The sequence below is a fragment of the Lutjanus erythropterus genome, chromosome 5, assembly GCF_056507025.1.
Source record: "Lutjanus erythropterus isolate fLutEry1 chromosome 5, fLutEry1.hap2, whole genome shotgun sequence".
Taxonomy (NCBI): Eukaryota; Metazoa; Chordata; class Actinopteri; order Lutjaniformes; family Lutjanidae; genus Lutjanus; species Lutjanus erythropterus.
The window spans coordinates 9,379,363-9,394,397 of record NC_139321.1 but is presented as its reverse complement, the minus strand read 5'-3'; the positions used below and the strand labels follow the sequence as shown (position 1 = coordinate 9,394,397).

At 39.6% G+C, this 15,035-nt stretch overlaps 1 protein-coding gene across 1 annotated transcript in view; it reads right to left on the bottom strand.

Moving 5' to 3' along the window:
• tenm1 (teneurin transmembrane protein 1) overlaps positions 1–15,035 on the bottom strand; it is a 259,840-nt gene that overhangs the window by 71,541 nt on the left and 173,264 nt on the right. The window contains exons 18-19 of the mRNA XM_084718704.1: positions 12,223–12,508; positions 625–768 (exon numbers count right to left, since the gene is read on the bottom strand). Of these exons, the coding sequence (XP_084574830.1) occupies positions 625–768; positions 12,223–12,508 (430 nt within the window). The remainder of the gene's footprint in view (positions 1–624; positions 769–12,222; positions 12,509–15,035) is intronic.

Below are 15,035 nucleotides of genomic sequence, written 5' to 3'. Positions count from 1 at the left end.
TTGAAGTGAAGGATCGCTGACCAAGCTGTCATATTTAACGAGTTGAGAGTGAGAACATGTTGCCTGGAGTTGTGCTTTTTTTTTTTTTTTTTTTTCATACTTGACTTTTTCAAAATGTGAGATACCATTGTGACAGGTACCCGGGGTAAATAACAAACAATGGAATACACAAAATAAATAAAGAAAACACAAACAAAGAAAACAAAAACAAAACACTCATACACAAACCCTCAATAAGGGAGCAAATATTATATCAGAAATAATACAAAGTGTCTAAATACACACATTTTTATACTCTTCATGTTATTAACAGGTTTTTCTCTCAATTACTCGACCCCCCCACCAGAAACTGAGGGCAGAAGTCAACAACAAATCGTTAAAATGATAAGGTTAACAATTTGCTTGGAACCCACGCTGTTGATAAAAGTGGAAAAAATAAATTTCAATAAATTAGTGTTATCTTTGATGTTTTCGTAGTCATGTGTGATTTATGTACTCCTTCATGAATGTCAACTGAAAATATAAACTTTTACGTTGTAGAATTTTGCTTGTGTTTTTGTATGTGATAAAAACTATACACGGCTACAAAAAAAATCAGTACACAAGTATATTGTTTGTTCTCACCACTGCGTATGTTGAGGGCGTGGTGTTTGTCCAGAGACCACCCTCCCAGGTTCGAGGGGACCAGTTCAAACCCCTGCATCAGAGCGGTCCTCCTCTCCCATTGGATGACGCCGGGGCAGGACTCGTACTCGTAGCCGACAGAAACTGGAAGGCAAACGTATAAGAGGGCTCAGTGTCACGCGTGGTAATAACTGTGTGCTGCAGACCTGCTGTGTCTAACTCCACAGTAAGTACAGCAACATATCTGTATGTGCTACAGAACCTGACAGCTCGACTTTACACACAAGCACCCTCATTCCCCATCTCTCTCTCCCGACTATACTGTATTGAGTGGTGAGACACATGAAAGGCCTGTAGCAAGACCTCATCAGTGTGTGTGGCTGAGAGAGATCACTGAGAAGTGGAGGCGTAATCAGGAGGAGCCCGTCTTCATGAAGGAGCCCTGGAATTAGCTGCTTGGCCTCTTAGTTGTAATGATACGCTGTGCAGCTTCCCACTACAACTAACAACTATCAACAGCTTTTTTTGGCTTGGCAGGATTAAATATGTTTCGACAGTAATTTACCACTTCAGACTTGGAATACGTTTAAAGGCAGCAGGTGACAAAGCCGTGGGAGCTCTCGAAAAACATGCAAAAACACAAACATACTTGCACACGTGTCATTCTGCAACACACAATCACACATGCAAGCAGAGAGAAACACATGCGTCGAGTCATTTTTCAGAAGTGGAAAACAACAATTTACTCCAGCACAGTACTTAATAAGTAATACAATTTCAAAAGATTTGAGTACTTTCAATTTATGATATTTTTCTAGTTTTACTCCACAATATGCGACAGCTACTTTGCAGATACCTGATGTCTCATTATTGATGAGACTACAGTACCCAGCACCATGACAGTACTAGTTAAAATTAAACTTCTGATAGATTTATCCAATAATAGAACAGAGTACTTAGTAGAGTGCAGATCTCTGCCTGGCAACAGATGGTGAAGCACCTACTGCAATGCTACCAGAACTGACAGCTGCAACCAACAGAGATTTGTTTTGAATAATGTGTTTTCTAAAATATGTTTTGTGTTTTCTTGCATAAGCGTTTTTGTATAGTATAGTCATGTTTTTCTTTAAATTGTATAGAATAGTGTAATGGCCTGTCCAAGTCCAAGAATCTCAATTTAAATTCATTCAAATTAGAACATTTTGTTATTTTTTTGAACATTACAAATAATCAGGTGGCTTTACAGCATTATCGTAGAAACCTCCATGTTTGGAGAAACAAAAGCCAAAATTGTGAATAATTTGCACTTGATATTGCCTATTTATAGATCGGAGCCTGCGTGTCCCCGTGGCTATTGAGAAGGTTAATGATTTGGCATAGAGCTGATTAGATTGCCCATCATAACCGAATTTAATTCCAAACAATATCATGTTCCAAGTTTTAAAAAATGGCCTCAGCGCAATTAATTGGCTACTATGGGGACTAACACCATCACACCTGAATATAATTGGGCTCATTAAATCCACAAGAGTTTCATCTTTCGAGTCATACCCAATTTATGATATTCCAATACTGTTCAAGGACGCCAGTATGCAGGAATTTTCAAATACCTGTTAAGAAAAGGTAAAAATAACACATTTATACCGCATGGAAAAACTGCATGTGATTTTTTTATTTAACAAACTATAAGGGACTAGGAGAAAGGCGGCATGTCTGTGAAGACGAGACTCTTGGGAGCCCGTAAAACCCACTTTCATTTAGATACCTTGATGTGAGAGGACAAGGGACTCCTTTAAAATGGCCATGTCAGTTTTTCACTCGCCAGAATTTACCCTAAATCTGGAGTGTTATTCAACCCCCTTCCCAACAGGCTTAACTCTAAAACTGAGCCTGCTGCAGCCTCTGAAAGATGGACACACACACACACACACACACACACACACACACACACACACAACGAAATGCATGATCCTTTCCAAGCTTATGCCTGAAAGACATTATAATAATATACAACTCTGAAATGAACCATTACGTGTAATTATGTATATTATGTATAATTAATTTATAATGAATAATGCATTTATATTTTCCTAATAATACTTATTTTACTGCATTTCTGATGGGGTATTTTAATACTGTGGTGCTGCGACTTTTGTTTAAAGCTGCATTAATAGATATTTTGGCCAACTGGGGCCAATGGAACAAGCTGTAAACACACATATTATTACTTTATTAAAGGAGCAATGTGTAAAATATGGCTACCTGTCACCCTAACTCCAAACAAATAGGGGGCGGCGTATCACCAGAGGGAGCAGAAGAGCTGGTGACTGTGAACATTACAAAGAAAAACCAAGACGTTTTTGGTGAGTTTTGTTCGTTTGTGTCGAATTGGAGTGCGTTTTATGATTAAGGTCACCCCTCTCACCAAAGTGGTATTACTGGACAGAATGGAAAGCAACACAATACACAGACATCTTTGAAATAACGTTGTTACTGTTATTTCTTCGCATTCACGTAACTACATATCGCACCTTAAAGCTGTTATAGCAAACGCTTTAGCAAACAGTTTCCTACTTAGACATCCAGCAAAAATGGAGCAACATTGGCATTTATTTGGCATCATGTTTCTAGCCAGCAGACTAATGTGTGTCCAATATTCAGTCTTCTTTTGGTTGCCAAATATCGGCTGTTTAGCAGCTAAATGCTACGTTCATAAGTTAGTCGTTAACATCGTCCGTCTGACATTTCGTGCTGGAAGTAGTGCGCTTTAAAGCTACTACAAGGAGTTTTGAACTGGTTATGAAACTATCTAAATTTAATACTGATACCTCTATATGACGAGATTGTGTGTGACAAGATTGGCTATTTCTGTACAGTTATTTTAAATGCTTGTCACCTGGTCAGATTCTGAAACAAGACTTTTTTTCCCAGCCAAAGTTATAGTGAGTAGTATAATAGCCATGTCAAACCAAAGAAGGAGAGATTTTTAATAGATAATCTTACTTTTGACTGTATGAATTAATCTAAAAATATAAGTAAAAGTAAGAGGTTGTTTCATCTTTCCTTACATAATCAAAAGATGCTTTAAATATTTAGCCCACTTTTGTTTTTAAACTAATGTATGGAAGACAAAAACACTCTTAATATTCTGTATAATTAAGGCAGCAGGAGTTCAGGACAGTAAACTTCATCACATTCTGACATTGCATTGCTTAAATGAAGATAATGATATGCTGTACAGTCAGGACAGCTTGACATGACTGACAAAAACGTGGTAGAAGATTAGTTGTCGCTGTCAATCACTGTTGGCACTGATCTCTCTTAACTTGCTTCATTGTAAACCAACATGCTTGTGAATTGACGGGTACTCAGGGGGAAACTGGGGAGCAAAGTCAGCATGAAGACCGGCAGAGACAGTGGAATACGAAAGTAGTAAGCGCTCACATTATGTAGGAACTCAGGAGATTCCCTTTAACGCGGAGAGAAACTCTCAGCAGGCTCACAGGAGCAACTTAAATCTCCAACTCAATGGGTACAATCGATAAAGTGACTGGGGAGGCAAAATAATGGGTAATTTGGGACACTGGGATTGTGAAGGAGAAAAAGAAACCACACAGTGTTGGACAAAAGTTCTTAGTCCGGGAACTATCCCTTAAGTTCATTCAGAAGGTTCATTTGTTTCAATTTTGTGTGTCTTAAGCTGTGATAGGCCTGTGATCTTGTGATTTTGAAGGACAGTATCGGGACTGAGAGGCAGTGAAGTTAAATTTACACTGAAGTGAAATAAAAAAAAAAACAAAACCCAAAGTATGGTGTAATTTCTAACCCTTAAAGTCACTGCACCCCTTTAAAGAACATGTTTCACGGCCTGGAAACCAATTCATCCTTATGAAAATGCATCAAAAGTTGCCATAAATACATTACCATGGGACACTGTCCCGCTTTAAAAAAAAAAAAAAAAACGTTCTCCAATAAAACTGACTTTATGTGAGGAACAAGGCTTTTCCAGGACAAAACGGGCAAAGTAATCTCAAAGGGAAAGTGTCAGTGTTTCGAGAACTGCTTCACAACCGAATATTACTGTGGCTATATTACAAGAAACGACACACGTATACACACTCCCTCGCAAACAATACGCATGCACGCCATAGTACATAAATGCACACTCAATATCTCACAGGTGAAAGCTTTCATTCCCCACTGCTGCGGCCTCGGGCGATGTGTTCACCCCAGCAAACAGAGCATGATCTCCCTTTGTCTCGCTCTCTCTGGCTATGTGTGAGCACATGGAGTGTGTGTGTGTGCGTGCATACACATGTTGGTGTATGCATGTGTGTGAGACCGTGCGCGTTTGTGTCAAAGCACTCTGGGAACTATTAGTGTAAGAAGGGAGGAAGCTGTAGAGGCTGAAGCCCCCGGCCAGAGTCAAACACAATGGAAACATTTTAGCTTTTTAATCTTAAAAACAAAAAACATTTTCTTCTTCAGTGATTGTGGATGCATTGTTCTGTCGTCGAAGATTAAATATATGCTAAATCTGAAGGAAATTTGGTTTTGTACCAAAATATGCTGACATGTCTGCACGACTTCAGCTGAAGTTTAGAGTAGCTGCTAAACATAACTGTCCATAGAAAGAAATCACATAAAAATAAATTTCTTAACTTTAAAGCTACTACAAGTATGAGTATGAGTATGAACCAGTCATGAAACAGTCTCGCTTTAATAACAAACTCCTCTATGTGACCTACATTAAACAGAACAGTATGCAAGAAGATTCTGTGATTATTTTTAATGCCTGCTGTCAGATTCTCTGTAAAATCAGATGAAACGAGACTGTGTTTACTGTACATTTTCCCAGCCAAAGTTATAGTAACATGTTGGGCAGTTAAAAGGAAGCAGGAGATTTTTCTTTAGATAATTTTATTTTTGATGTTACATTTTGTGGTAATTACGGCATAAGCAGGGCCTCCAAAATCATAAAAAAAATATGAAAGTTCCTTGAAGTAGCTTGACTTTGAACATTTTCACAGTTTCAGTGGTTGTGGATACAGTATACTGTTGTGATAAAAAATATTTTAAATTTGAAGGGTGAACTTTGGAACTTTGTTTTGTATCCCGACACGTCTGTGTGTCTGTGTCACCTCAAGTTTGGAGGAGCTGCTAAATATAACTGGCCGTAGCAAATAAGTGGAGCAGAAAATGACGCATATTTCCTCATTTTAAGTATTTCAAAATCAACTAAAAAAATAGACTCCGTCGAAAAAGGGGACACTGTGTCCAGAAGTGAGAGTGAGGCTGCATGTTTTATCCGTATATCCAGAGACTTTACTCTGTTTTTTTATGCTGCCTGTTGGATTTCATCCTGTAAATCCAGTGTTTTCTTATTTTTGTTGAAACAGAATCTCAGGACTCTGTTTTGGTGTCAGCTGAGGTGATTTCCTCAGCTGTGCCGGTTTGGTATCCTGGTGACTCGCTTTGCACCACAGTGGGAGGAAAGGCGCGGCAGAGGGTGTGGCGATGCCAATCTAGCGGCGGACCGCAACCTGGTTGCCAAGAATGAGCGTGTCTCGCATGGTCCGCCGCCCACCTGCTCAGAGCAGGTTGACAGCTCGGCGCACTTGTGTTCCACAATATTTTGGTCACTTTATTTGGTGAAAACAGACCCAACTTCTCTGAAGTCTATTCGTGTTTTGCTCGTCTGATGCTTTTCTGCCAGATGACTTGGGCTCACACAGAGAAAACAGTTTTATTCTTGTTGTTGATTCGTGCCAGCAAGACAGAATAACGATGAATGAGTGACTGTTACCAGATCTGTCATCTAAGACAGTTCGAAGGCAGTACTGAAGTACAGCAGATCAACTGCTTAAATTTTCTGCAGCATCACACTGTTGTAAAATAACTGTGGATACCTCTGTGTGTGTATGTGCACATCAAACTGGTCCTTCTGATTAATTATTCTGCACAGTTTCTACTGCAAATGAACCGGCGTGTTGGAGAAGAACTCCTTGAAAACAGTTCATAGTGTTCTGTGACAAATTGTGGATCACTTCAAGCTTCTCTTTGCACTAAAAGCTTCCCCAGGACGTCTGTTCCCGTCCCTGTCTCCAACCGGTGTCTGCATCCAAAGCACCAAGTAATCACGGTAACGGCTGAGCACATAATCTTTTTTTTCTTTTTTTTTTTAACGAGCCTGTCCAAGGTGACGCCTCGACACGTTTTTAATTATAATGCAGGTAGACGCGTGGCTGTGATGAGCAACATGATGTGAGAGAGACTGTTGGTGTTAAATTTTTAACGGTGTGCCCAGAAACAAAGAGCTTTTAAAATCCTAATTTAATAGTGCTTCATTACCAGCATCACGTTTATGTAGCAATATGAAGATTAAAGTGGCAACTATTTTTCCCAATTATCACTGAGCAATTATTTTTCTGCTAATAAAACAGTCAAATATAATTGAATCAGATTGAACTTACTTAAAAAGAAACAACATGCAAAAAACTAACACCTTATTAAATTGTGCTTTCATTCTATTTATGGTTTTATTTAACTGCAGACGGTTATTCTATGGATCATTGTTATGCATGGAAAACCGTGGTGATCATCACACTTTGTCACAAAAGTTAATTTAACTAAAAGTAAAGTCATTATTTGTCTTGGCAGTATATTTGAGCTGCTGTATTCATATTTGAAACCCTGCAGGTGCCAGACAACAGTAAGTTTCCTCTGAGGAAAACTCTCTACAGGACTTCCAAACTGTCAGAGCGTCATGACGTGGAAAGACGTGCGCATACAGGGGACAAAATTAGAGAACGTGACTGGCCATGATTGTCAGGCTGGCTTTACACGGTGAAACTTTCATGCATCTTTAGTTAGGTGAAAATAACCCTGCATTCCAAATTGCATACTTTATCTTTTTACTTTTAGTAGCTACTGCAGCTGCCCTTACAAAGTATGTACAACTGGGACACACTATTTCCTCATAACATTACGCCTTGAACTTTGACCCTCTTGCTCATGCACCCATCACAAAGGATTGTGGGTCAGAATAGCCAGAAAATGACGCTACAATCAAATGCAGCAGGACACCCTGGTTGTTTTGGCACACTGCATTTGATTTACTATAATTGGGACATACTAAGTCTTTTTCTGGCATAATAAATAGTGTGGTAGTATGAAGACTGGAACACACAGTTTGCTGCAATTGAGTTTCACGGTGTAAAGCCCTCTGTAACACACTTGAAACTTGAGTCACAACAGTTGCAAAACTCTTAACTTTGTGAAACTAGTTTCACGTAACAGTCAATCAAAACACTTTTAATGATCCGGTATCATTCAAAGTGACCGGTGAGGAGATTATCCTCATAGATTTAACGCAAGTTTGGTAACACTGTCAACAAATGTGAGTGACGCAAAGTTTGTTTAAATTTTAGTTAGCAGATGATGAACGTTACTGCTAGCTTGGTAATAGCTTTGCTTTAATATGTAGTTTTGATGAAAATCAGAACCGTTAGCTAAAATAATGTAAATCAAGCTACAATTTCATACTGACGTCAGAAGGTGGCAACAAAGAGCCATTTATTTATTTATTTATTTTCATTGAATCAAAGAGAGTATGCACTCACAGAAGTCTCAAATGATTCACTGGTCTCTCTCTTGAGTAACCAGTCGTGTTCTTTCCTCCAACCTAGCAATAAGCATTAATTCACCAATAGCTTTCTTCCTATTCACCGTGACAGCCATTATAAAACAGTGCCAGGAGAAGAACCATGCAGCACGACAAGAAAATAATGTAAGTTACAGTGAAACTTCCCACTTTATATAACCTAGCGAGAAAACAATAAGACAGACGAAAATTACCAATCTAGCGAGCTAATTTTAGTGAAATAAACTATTCAGTTGTGTTGCATGAGACTTTGATTGCTTCTGAATTGCTGTGTTGTCAAGTTGCATGATAATTATGTTTCACCATGTTCCACCATGTAAAGCCAGCCTCACAGCCTCTATGCGCCCACCTATAATGTATTCTGTCTCGACCCAGCCGGTGCCCAGGTGAGCCTGGGCACAAAATAGCCAAAAGTGCAATTGGCGCGATCCTGACTCACCAGGCAGGGTGCTCAAGAGTGAGATCTGGCCATGGCGCTGGGTTCACAAAAATAGAGTCCTCTTGTGTTAACAGAGCAGCGGCTAATCCGCTATGGAGTTGTGGAGGTAAGGAGATAAAAACAAACTGTACAGACAAAATACTGAGAGCCGCTGATTCTGAGGACAGACGGGACGGACATCTCCAGCATCTGAAACATGACGCATCATTGACTTTCGATCATATTGTGTATCCTGCTGTAACATCACTTCCATAGAGAATACATCTGTCAGTTGCTTATTCTCAACATTAATATGCATGTGCATGTAAGCTGCCGCACGCACGCACGAATCGAGGGCAGGAAAACAAATTCCTGCTCATTCCAGGAACTACAGAGGAGAGAACGAGGGAGGGCAGGGGGAAGACGAGAGAGAGGTAACAGGGGAGATCAGAGAGAATGGAGGAAATAACAAGCAGTAAAGAGAAGAAAAGAGTTCAGGGGAGGACAGACACACAGGAAACAGTGAGGCTAGAGGAAGATGGGAGGCGGGGTGGGGGGTGGGGGTGGAGGGGGGGGCTCAGCAAAGCAGGGCAAATAAAATACAGGATCATTGGAGTTGAGAAAAGGTGAAAGATCAGGAGGGAGCCAGAGCAGATGAAATGCAGCTCTAAGAGATAAGGAGAGGAGGGGATGGATCAGGGGGAGAGAGAAAGCCCAGGGATGGAGAGATCCAATCTTTGTACGAGACCATACACTCGAGTGGACAAAGCTTCTGGTATGCCAGCAATATCTCAGTGCTTATGGAAAGCTCTCTCTCTCGCAGCCCCACTGTTTGTCTACAGCCCTCCACAAAGAAAACCGGTGAGCACAGATAGCAGGAACATCATCTCTTAAATGACCAATAGAAAGTTCAAAAGTTTAAGCCTTGACGGCATCTTTTAAATGGCTGTTTTTGCAATAATGACCCAAAAGAGCAATAAAAGAAGCAGTTACACATCCAGTATATTTTTTTTTCTGCACAGGTGAGAGAGGACATTGGGGAAAATGGGCCACAGTCTTGCAAACTTTCCATGCACAGATTTGTATTTCCAACACATGCAGACATTTTTCTCCATAGCGCCAGTTCTGTCCACAAATGCTATCTCCCTGCCACCGCTGATGATATCTTTACTGCCAGTTACTGCACAGTATATTTGTAGAGCCATCCATCTTTCCATTCCTTCTGCTCAATTCAACTCTAGTCTTCTCTCCGAAGGTCTTGGAAAGGTGGTACAGAGTTGAAACTGCTTGTTGTGCCACTGCGTTTGCTAAATGATTTGAATAACTGATGATATTGGGTAACACTTTATTTGAAGGGGTGTGTATAAGACTGTCATTACACTGTCACAAAATTGTAAGCACGTTCCTTAATGGATCATAAACGCCCAATTAATCGAGTGGAGGCTGTGTTCAGTCCTGGACAGACTAGCCTTGCAAACAGACAAATGAAGTGTTACTGAATATTTGAACTTTGGCAAACGCTTCCTTGAATTCTGCTTAAGCTGCAGTTTCAAACCACGAGTATAGAAACTAAACAAAGATATTACAATAATAATTTATGATCAGGCAATCTACAGTCTCTCATTTCCCAACAGGAGACTGCCCATTAACAACTAGCTGATTACATATTGAATGGTCAATCATTTACACAACACCTTCAAATCAGGCTTTTGTGCAAACCACATACTGACACAGTATGTGGTTACCTGAGAGACTTACTAGGAATGATGATAAAGTTTGTGTTGTAGTGTTGCTGTATCTGAGCACAGTGTCTGACAGCTGATCAAAACATGCTTTTTTCAAAGGGCTGAGAGGTGCTAGACCTTCATTTTTTTATTTATTTATTTATTTACTTCCTGCTATCTGGAGGGAAGATATTTCTCTGCATCTCTGAGGAATTTCATGTCTGGAAATACGATGCCAGCGAGACTAAGCTGTACAAATCCATTTTCACACGGAAACCTGAGCCCTGTTTTAAGGAATACTTAATCGTCTCCTTGTCGAGAGTCAGATGAGAAGACTGATAGCGCCCTCATATCTGTACACTAACTATGCAACTGAAGCGAGGAGACGATTAGCTTGGCTTAAAGACTGAAAATGTGACGGGGGAAACAGCTGCACTGGAAAACGTCAGTGGGTTAATAAATGACCCAGCGTGAGTAAATATTGCACTGATGCAATAATGGGTTAATTCTCCCGAGTACTCATGGGTAGACAACCGAGCGGTCTTTAGTGTGTAGGCTGGCTCTCTTCAAAGCTCAACAAATCTGCCCAAAGCCTCCTAATTAACCCGTTATCTCTTGTTAGTTTAATCGGTAAACAAACAAATGTAAAAACAACGCAGTGATGGTTTTACCATTTATACAACCAGTTATATTGTGTGACTTTCTGGAGTCTGAGCTGGTTGCCTGGTAACCACACAGCGTTCGGACAAGGAAAAGTCACAGCATTAAACTCCTGGTAAAACCGAAACATGACGTTTTATGTTTGGGTTAGAAAATATATGTTAATTAGTGAGGCTCACAGGTTCAGGCAAGACCGAGCGACAAACACGTGATGACAATAACTAACGTAGCACATCTAAGCTAAGTCAACTGTTATTGGAGCACAGAGTGAAAAGGGGCGGGACTTTGGAAGGGTCAATTAAGGTCGTGTCCGCTTTGAGCGACAGGTGGGTACCATCACAGATGGCTAGCGACTAGGTGGCCACTTTATTTAGCTCCGCCCACACTCCACACTAACAGCTTCAAAACGGCTCTTCAGAAATGGGGGGGACGTCATGGACGCCTCCCGCGGTGAAGACAGACGAGTGGCATCAATCTGATTGTCTAACTCTTGGCAAGAAAGCAAACAAGCATATTTTCCAACGTGTCAAACTATTACTCAAGATCAATAAATTCTTGCAACATAATAATATCCAGAGCTTAAATAAAACTGCCTTTAATCAGTTTATAAAACATAAAGTTGTTGTTGTTGTTGTCACACCCAAATGTAGAAAAATAAACACAACTGTTTCAAGCAGAAATTATTATTATTCTAATTATTAAATAATAGCATTACAATGAAATGACTGCATTAATAAACTTGCAAGATTAGAAGACATCATCATTATTATTATTAATTGTCTCATTTGTTCTTATTTTTCTTCATTCACTTTTCTTAATTTCTTCATTTTAATAATTATCTGGATGTTTAATTACTTGACAGATTGCCTTTTTAACTAATTTATGATCATTTCCGATTCACTCAGATTTTCATATGGTTAAGCGCTTTTCATGCCTCAGATGTTTGCTTTATTTGTTTTACCTTTAATTCAAAAAAGGAGGGCAGAGAAACAAGAAAACAAAACGAGATGATGGATGGCATGGGAACCAGGGACGTCGCAACGAGGCCGCCCAAGATGCTTACTTATTTTTCTCGCATTTCAGATAAGGAAAACATTTGGAACCAGGCCCGTTATATTTTACATTCCACCTACCGGTTGCGTGTGTGAGGCCCCAGACCTCCTGGCCGTAAACATCGGTCTTGTTCCAGACCAGCCTGTGGACCAGACCGGGTCCTGCGGGATACCAGCGCTGATACAGCCTCCCCTGGACCGACGCGCGGACGTGCACCTTCGACAGACCGCCCAACGGAGAGACGGGGGACAGCGGGGAGGGAGGCGTGAGGAGGATTCGCAGCAGAGAGAGGTAGCCTGCAGCACGGGTGCTCAAATAGTTCAGCTTCACAAAAGCTCCTGGGATTGAAACTTCTTCCTGCACCGCCTAGGGAAGAACAAGATGGAGAGCAGAGTGAGAAATACAGGTGACGGAGAGAGGAGTAATGAGAAAAGGGACAGAGAGAATAATATACAAAAAGAAGGGTGTTTTATCATTACTTTGTATAATGAGCCCACCTAATAAGTGCTAGTGGCAGGTACAGGGGGAAATAGCTCAGACAGTGAGGCGCAGCAAGTACACCAAATACGTGTTATGTCACAATAATGTTCATTTTTTAATGGAGATATATGTAACACTGACACAAAGTGCTTAAAATGGGTATTGCAGTCCAACTTCAATATACTGGAGACAGTTGTCTCTCCCTGCGTCCTCCTCCCCGGACTCAAAGCTCGGGCGGATTGCCAGAGACTCTTTTTAAAAGACAACTTTTTTACGTTGACAATGACAAGCGACAACGGGATCTTGCACAGGGAACCTGCTGGGTAATCCGCAAGAAGTTGCATAATGGGTAAAAATATATTTCTATAAATTCATGGGGATGGATACAGGTAAAAATGGAGTAGCTGCAGACGGGCAGTGGGTAAGAATAAGATTAGAACACATACTATACTAAAATGTGTGTTTTTTTCCCTGGAAAATCAGAAATTATTGTGCAGTATTTTCATATAAATGTGCTAATAATTAAATCTAATCAGCTGCCAGGATTTTTTTTTAATTGTTGACCTCACATCCTGCCAAACAATGGGAGGTCACTGTTTGATCTGCCAGCGATGAATGCTAGCTTAAAGCTAAAATGGATGACATGAAAGAAAAAACAGCCAGTGGAGAATACCAACAAACTGGACAACAAACTACGAACAAACAACGAATCTTTGGGAGAAATTTGGTGCCATCAGAGACTGTGGGAGTAATGCTGGCGGTGGATCTGCTGCTTGTTAAACAGTAATAAAAAGTATTTGCTTCTGGTAGCCACAAGCTAGGCACATCGCTGCTGAGGAAATACACAAGTGAATAACAAGTGAAAAGTGAGTGACTGTATGCGGGTTTAGTCGTGGGTCTGAGGAATGGTTCCGGGCAGGCTCGGGCATAGCTGTAGGTACCGGGTCGCTTCTGGTACTCAGCTTTGTGGATGTGGGCGGGTTTGTAAAACTGGACCCATGCAGGACTCTGCCCCGCACTCTAAGATTTTTATCTTTCAGTAGTTTGTTGATGTAAAAGACACACTTTGGAGTTGAAGTTCAGCTGAAGGGAGCCCAGCAGCACTAGTTTCCATAGTGTGACTACTTGATCTACAGCTACTGAGATTATTCAGGGACTTAAATACTAACTAATCCCAAAATCTTCCCTTTTTGTAACATTGCTTGTTATTTCGAGAATGCATGAGGTTGTTATTGCTGAGGATGCTGGACAAGTCACTCAGGAAGTGTAAGGAGTCACTTTTTACTTTGTTACTCCTTTAAAATAATAATATTACTTTATTCATAGAATAACCAGACAGCTTTTATTGTTTGTTGTTGTTCAGCTGTGAGTTACTTGGATTATTTGCTTTGTAAATTGTAATCATAAGTTAATAATATTACAACAATGTATTGCTGAGTAATGCATCACTACACAATACAATGTTTTGTCTGTCTGTGCCTTTACATTAGTCCTCTGCTTTCTTCTTTTTTGTATATTTTACCATATTTTGTCTTCATTTTGGCCTTTTTTTTTTCTTTTTTTGTAGTTTTTGTCTAAATACACTTCTAGCTATTCTTTAATTAATTTATCTTTTGTTTGTTTTCTCTAATGCAGGTTCCTATTTATTTATTTATTTACCTACTTTATCCCTGCGATTCAGCTCTTGTTCCTAGTAGGAATTTTTTCTTTGCGCTTGGTGATTTAGAATTTTTGTTTGGGTTTCTTTTTTCTATATTTCGTCAATAAATTACTGATCACAAAGAAATAATGCTAAATTAAAAACTGTAAACAAATTACACCTTCTAAAAGATTATTAATGATTTCTCATGACTCATATACAGACACTTACTCATTCAGGAAACATTTGAAGTAATTCTGTATTAATCTTTACCTCTGTGTAAAGTGAATAAACGTGAAACGGGGAGGAGAACATGGCTGTAGTGTTGTTGTTAGAAAAGCTTGTATTTGAATTTGGCATGTTTCCTTAATCTCTGATGGTCATTTTATGATTTAATGGAGTAAATATATGTATCACATAGTTCTTCTTCAAAGAATAATTTTGAATCAGCTCTGAATTATGATATCTGTCTGCAAAATAATGGGTTTCTTTTTAAAGAGTCTGGGGGAAATAAAAAGCTTGTTTTTCCTATACCTTACAGACTAACAGATAAAAGCCACGCTCATATCATCAAATACTTATTCATCCATGATAATATTTCTCTTGGCTAAAATCAGATGCAGTTTGAGTCAGTGATTACCTTAAATCAAATTATCTCTAAAATGACTAAATTATCTCTAAGATGTCTAAAAGGCTTTGATTCCATTTATTAACACAGGTGAACACAGCAAGCGTTAAATAAGCACACTGTGAGAACTAAGTACTGTTCTTTCC